This window comes from Haliotis rufescens, unplaced genomic scaffold, assembly GCF_023055435.1.
Source record: "Haliotis rufescens isolate VD_foot unplaced genomic scaffold, xgHalRufe1.0.p SCAF_12, whole genome shotgun sequence".
In the NCBI taxonomy this organism is placed as follows: domain Eukaryota; kingdom Metazoa; phylum Mollusca; class Gastropoda; order Lepetellida; family Haliotidae; genus Haliotis; species Haliotis rufescens.
The window spans coordinates 40,870,188-40,876,337 of NW_025963802.1; the positions used below are offsets into that span (position 1 = coordinate 40,870,188).

Here is a 6,150-nt window from a genome sequence, read left to right on the forward strand (position 1 = left end):
GGATCGTTTCTATTATATGTGCATGAATACTGTGTGTTGAAAGTAAATAATGCACGAAAAGCGAAAATGTGCTCTACAAAAAAGGAAACGCAAAAGTGATTTTAGATATAAATTTAATATATCATATAAATAATAAACAGATGGTAATCGATTGATCAAAATTGGCACACACCATTGTCATTGAACCAGGTTCCATATGGCACACATTGAACAGTAGACTTCCAAGCCGAAGATCATCTGTACTCAATATCTTGTATGGCCGTCATAAGAGTCCAAATTGACTAGCATTGTCGTCCAAAGGAAGCAATCAGATCCCGAAACGTGGCTTGGGGATTGTTCACCCACTCTGCCTGCAGAGCTTGTGCCAACTGTCGGAGCTACTGTGGTTGTTGCTGACGCCCTCGCAATTGTTGATCCAGTGCATCCCATAAATGTTCGATTTGGGTTTAAATCTGGAGACCTGGAGGGTCATGGCAGGACGTCGATGTTGTGATTCCTGCAAAAAACAACTGTTTTGCTGTTAAATTCCCCAGAACTTGCATCAATTCTGTTCTACCGGTGTAGGGGATTTCCGCCCACATCATCACACTACCACCACCAAATCTGTCCACTTCCTGTATGCAATTCCGTGCATAAAGTCCCCGCGACGCCTGTTAACACGAAGACTACCATCAGCTCGGCGAAGCATAAAACGTGACTCGTCACTAAACCAAACATTTATAGCCCCAAAACTGATGTTGCACGTGCATGTCATGTGGGTGTGTTTCAGCGCCAGGCTCTCACGTGGCTGTTTCACATTTGATCCACACAAATATTCCAATCCATGCAGAAATAACTAATTCACGTTTGGTATTAATTTTGTATAGTTGTCAGCAGCACTGTCAGATAAAAACGATTGTACTACTTTCCTTTCTTTTGCAGAGTATAGTTCCAACCTATGTTTCGAATCCCATTTGTAGAGCAGAAGAAACTCACTTTATCCTTGCCTAGTGTTATGGCTGAATACATGTGGTGATAATATGTTGTGATTGTTTGTCGCTCATGATATCAACCACTGGTTGCCTGTATAAAACTCGATTATTAACAGGCTGCAGTGGAAACATTGCTGACCGAATCGTAGAACAACAGTTGCTATCGTACTCACTCACCAAATCATCTTCTTTTTTACACAGCTCTACCAAAAGATGTCGTCTTCATTGGTACTGGTGGACGTCTGTTTCAGCATGCTACTGTCTGTCCTCATCGTCATAGCCAACATCTTCATCATTGTCGTCCTCATACGTAGCACTTCCTTACATTCGCCAACAAACGTCATCCTTTGCGTCATGGCCTTCGGTGACCTTGGATTTGGATTTAATCTTTCCGGAATATCACTTATTGAGACTGGCATTTTCCAAAGCTACTGGGGGTGTCTTTTCGTCTATTCCGTGGCTATAATGTCGGGATCAGTGTCAATGCATATGCTCATCTTCGTCAGCATCGACCGCTACATCCAAATCACACGTCCTCTTCATTACTACAACATCGTCACCTACAAGCGAGTTGGTATAGGCATAGCGATAGACCTCACATTCTGTTCTGTAATGGCTTTCAGCCCTGTTATGGGGGTACGAAGGGACGACTTTGATGGCAGTACGTGCAGCGCCGAGTTCATCATGGCACCAGTGTATTTCATCCTGACAGTCGGTTGCACCTTCATGATCTGCATCTCCATCTTGGTGTACGTTTACTACAAAATATACAGGTACGAAATATACATACGCAGCTTTGTCGCCATTGTCATTTTTTGTAGTGTATTCCTGAAAATAGTATCCTCAAGGGAAAAAGTCCAGTTTCCACCCCTGCCGAACAAGATTGGTATTTCTGGGCTCGATCGTAGCGCCATCAGTGGCTGTTACGAGTTATGTCCCTTTTATGTCCCTCCTATTGACCAATCAGATTCCACCTCTCATATCACTTGCATTTACTTCAAACAAAATGGCAGCGCCCAGTAAAGACGATCTGAAAGATAATCAAAACCTATATTGTTTTAAAACGTGTCCTGCTTCCCGAAGTGCATTAGATCACTAGAGCACCTTGATTAAAAGCATGAAAAAAATTGGAAAATATCTGTTAACGCCGAGTTTGCGGGACACATGCTTTGCAAATCCTGCAATCGACCGAAATCTGCACGACAGTTTACGAACCGGATGTCGATTTCCTTTCGCGATTTTGATTGGACTATGCATAGACTCATTAGTCCAGCCAAAATATTACTCCATAATTCCAACCTAGTTCGGCAAGGGTGGAAACTGAACTTTTATAGTCAATTAACTCCTTTACCCCGGCAAGGGTGAGTGAGTGAGTTGCGTTTAACGCCGATTTTAACAGTATTCCAGTTATATCACGGCGTGTCAGCTTAATGTGGGAGGAAAGCCCGAAGTGATGCAGGTCTCAGACGTTTATCACTTCGGTGAAACCCACGAGCACGGGTATGGTGCTGACAAACCTAGAAACATAATCGGGGCGAACCCACTATCATAGGTTTCTGGCGTACCCAAGGGACGCAACTCTGCACAGCGAATCGCGGCGCCTTAGACGACTGGGCAAGAAATGGGAAAATAGTTCCCATTCTAACATCTGCATCTTCCTCTTGGATACAAACTGAATTCGCCATCATGACTCCGTTGTAAATTTTGGGGCATGTTCTGGAATAGAGGGGCACGGTGACCCCGTCGTCGAAGATGCGACAATTCACAATGCAGATTTGCGTCTCTTAAGCATGCCAGAAACCTATGTTCCTGGGTTCGAATCCAACATTCACCCTGGTTGTTTATGGGTTTGTCAGCGCCATAACAGTGTTTAAGGGTATAAGACTTGCATCAATTCGGGCTTCCCTCCCACATCAAGTTGGCACGCCGTGATACGAGAACGGAAATAATTTCCAAAGCGGCGTCGAGTCAAAGCCAGTCACTCACTCTTAAAAAAGTCCGCATGTTTGTTAAGAATGCCTCGTTGATTTTGCAATTGATCCCTCAAGGCACTAGAGCGTTTGTAAAAAATGAAGGGTATTATGCATGTTAAAGAGAACCCTCAACAATGACAACAATACCTAAAGAGGGTTTTCATCTATTTGAACCATCACACGTGCAGGATCTTTATATGGACTCTAAAACTAATCTGTAGCTAGCTGAGTATTGTATTATAGAGAGTATTTTTACATTTACCAAAGATACGCGCGGTTCAATATTCCACCTTTCTCTGGGATTTGTGGACAATGAGTGAGTGAGTGAATTGGGTTCAACGCCGATTTTAACAGTATTCCAGTTATATCGCGGCGTGTTGGCTTAATGTGGGAGGAGAGCCCAAAGTGATGCAGGTCTCAGACGTTTACCACCTCGGTGAAACCCACGAGCACGGGTATGGTGCTGACAAACCTAGAAACATAATCGGGGATGACCGGAATTCGAACCCACAAACATAGGTTTCTGGCGTGCCCAAGGGACGCGACTCTGCACAGCGAAACGTGGTGCCTTAGACGACTGGCCACCCGCGCCCCCTTGTGGACAATGAAGGTATTAAAAACCCTGTGGTTCTCGTGACAGCTGACTAATGAAGATCGGGATGTTGAAATGTATGGGGCTGATTATGTGTAATAATATCACGACGACATTGATCATAGCTTATGAAATAAACCACTGGTTTCCCAGTCCGAAATAATGCACAGGCTACTTTGATATACCTTGAATATTGTTAGGTGCGTCGAAAAAGCAATAATCACTCCACTACTATTTATGATCGATATGGTCAATATAAGTTCCATCTAAGGTACCGACCATTTGATATCCGTTGAGGTGGGGGGTTTGGGGTATCGAGAAAAAATAATTGTCCCGGGGAATGCTTGAACGAAATAATTAATATGCCTACGGCGGTTTGAAAAAAAGGTTGGTTGGTTGGTTGGTTGTTTTACGCCGCACTCAGCAATAGTGAGTGAAGAGTGAGTGAGTGTATGTTTGTTTGTTTGTTGTTTAACGCCGCACTCAGCAATATTACAGATATATGACGGCGTTCTGTAAATAATCGAATCTGGACCAGACAATCTAGTGATTGATATCATGAGCATCGATCCATGCAATTGGGATCGACGACATGAATAAAAAGGAATGTGTATGCCACAAAAAGACATTGTTGCGAGATGTTTTTTTCATAGTTATTTTAAAACATGTTTGCAAATGTATCTGAAATATCCAGCCTTCATACAAAATTCCAGACCCCTAAGAATATCGAATGCCTAATGCCAAATGTCTTTCCTACAGGGTAGCGTTCTCCCATCGCCGACGTATCGCAGTAGGACGGGATGAAGCCACCAGTCAGCTAGCCGCCCACTTCAAGGCTGCAAAGCTTTTCGCACTTCTCTGTGGCTACTTCCTGATGTCTTGGACGCCACATTTCCTTGATATTATTAGCTCGTACATCAGAGGACGCCAACGGTTCAGTCACGAGTTCAGTCGTATAGGGATGACCCTAGCCGCATCTAACTCCCTGGGAAATCCAGTAATCTACGCTCTTCGTCAGGCGGAGATTAAGAGAATCATAAGGAAGATGTTCCCGAAAATATTTAGCCGACAAGACCAGCATCTCAATGGGAAAGAAAACTTCACAAGACACCAGTCCAATACCAATGTGTCTACACTGGAAGTGGACGAAGAACTGTGAAACGTTACATAGTTTTTTTAATATGAAAATAATGTTCGTTCGTGTAATGTTTTCTTGATTTAAATGCACAAAAGGGAAGGATGTGTTCGGTGGGGATACTCTTCCCGTGACAATACACAGCCTAGGAAGAGAAGAAAGCCTTGTGTTGGTAACGGCCAGACACTGATATCACGCAATGTTAAAGGTAATGTAAAACTGTGTTTATGGAGTCGGCCTTTCACTATGGAAGTGGAAGAAAAGGACACTGACTTAACATGATCTTTTCCCGGCTTGTGTCTTGGAGGGCGTGTGCGAAAAGGATGAAGAATGGACAGGGATGACGGTAGAATTACCGCATGTGCTTTTCTAGTTGTTTTCACCGCTTTTTTGCCTTTTGCGCCCAAAGGAATCTCTTTCGGCGGATTTTCTCTGGCGTTGACCGTTTGTATATATCATAATCAGAGAAGATTTTGCAGGAATGATTGAAAGAAATGGGGGAACATGATTGTCCTTTTACGTTTATTCATATTCATTCTTTAAGAGGATAAGTGGATAAGTTAGATGCAAGACACGCTTAATGTTGTGTAAACATGAATCTTTTCTTGCCCGATTCTATTATGAACTGGCCTTCACAATATAGCTGGACTATTGCTGACCAGAGGCGGACCAGGGAGTTTGAAACACAGGAACGGGTGGTCAGGCTGGCTGACTTGGATTGTTGCTTTGTCACGGAGTGTACTTCTGAGACCATGATGTCATTAAACAAGAATAAAGTAAAACCCACAGATTTATTATCAAAATCGAAATCAAACTTTATACTGACTATGATCACTGATTAATTACATCAGAGTAAATATACAAGCTGGTTATCTATATAAGAGTGATAAAAAAGGAGACTAGCTCAATCAACACTTTGATAAGAAAATGGGCAAGATGCATAAACAGCCAAATAAGAGTTTATTTCCTCAACGCTGTCATGAGTGAATAACCTCAAAGGGGTTAGATAGGAAGAAGTAAACACTGAGGGCTTATCCCTAAAAGAAGTCGACAATAAAATAGACGAAAAAACGCCTGAAAAGCAAACTTGTCTTATCGACAAGAGTCTCAGACACTTTAAATGACAAAGGAAATACCAGACTCCCCTGGGCGGTCGGGTAGCCTTGTGGTTAAAGCGTTCGCCCATCACGCCGAAGACCCGGGTTCGATTCCCGACATGGGTACAGTGAGTGAAGCCCATTTCTGGTGTCCCCCGCCGTGATAATGGTGGAATATTGCTAAAGGCGGCGTAAAACCATACTCACTCACTCACTCACTCACTAGACACCCCTAAAATACAAGGTACTTGAACTACGGAGTATCTAGACCCACAATCATTAAGAAAGGTACTTGACCAAAAGTGTAAAAAAAAGTGTAACTTGGCTTCCAATCGAAAATGTATACTTATTGACCTCAACTAAGTCATCACGAGAAATCCAT

At 43.0% G+C, this 6,150-nt stretch overlaps 1 protein-coding gene across 1 annotated transcript; it reads left to right on the forward strand.

Annotated features, from left to right (window-relative positions):
• Positions 1–1,182: 1,182 nt before the first annotated feature.
• LOC124115860 (adenosine receptor A2b-like) lies at positions 1,183–5,354 on the forward strand. The gene is made up of 2 exons (XM_046477010.2): positions 1,183–1,744; positions 4,296–5,354. The coding sequence occupies exons 1-2, from the start codon at positions 1,185–1,187 to the stop codon at positions 4,693–4,695; spliced, it is 960 nt and encodes a 319-aa protein (XP_046332966.2). The 5' UTR covers positions 1,183–1,184; the 3' UTR covers positions 4,696–5,354.
• The last annotated feature ends 796 nt before the right edge of the window (positions 5,355–6,150 follow it).

Excerpts from the sequence above, each read along its gene's own strand:
- LOC124115860 (XM_046477010.2), top strand. The coding sequence starts at position 1,185 with ATGTCGTCTTCATTGGTACTGGTGGACGTCTGTTTCAGCATGCTACTG. Across the intron at positions 1,745-4,295 it reads GTTTACTACAAAATATACAG|GGTAGCGTTCTCCCATCGCC; the intron begins GTACGAAATATA and ends TCTTTCCTACAG.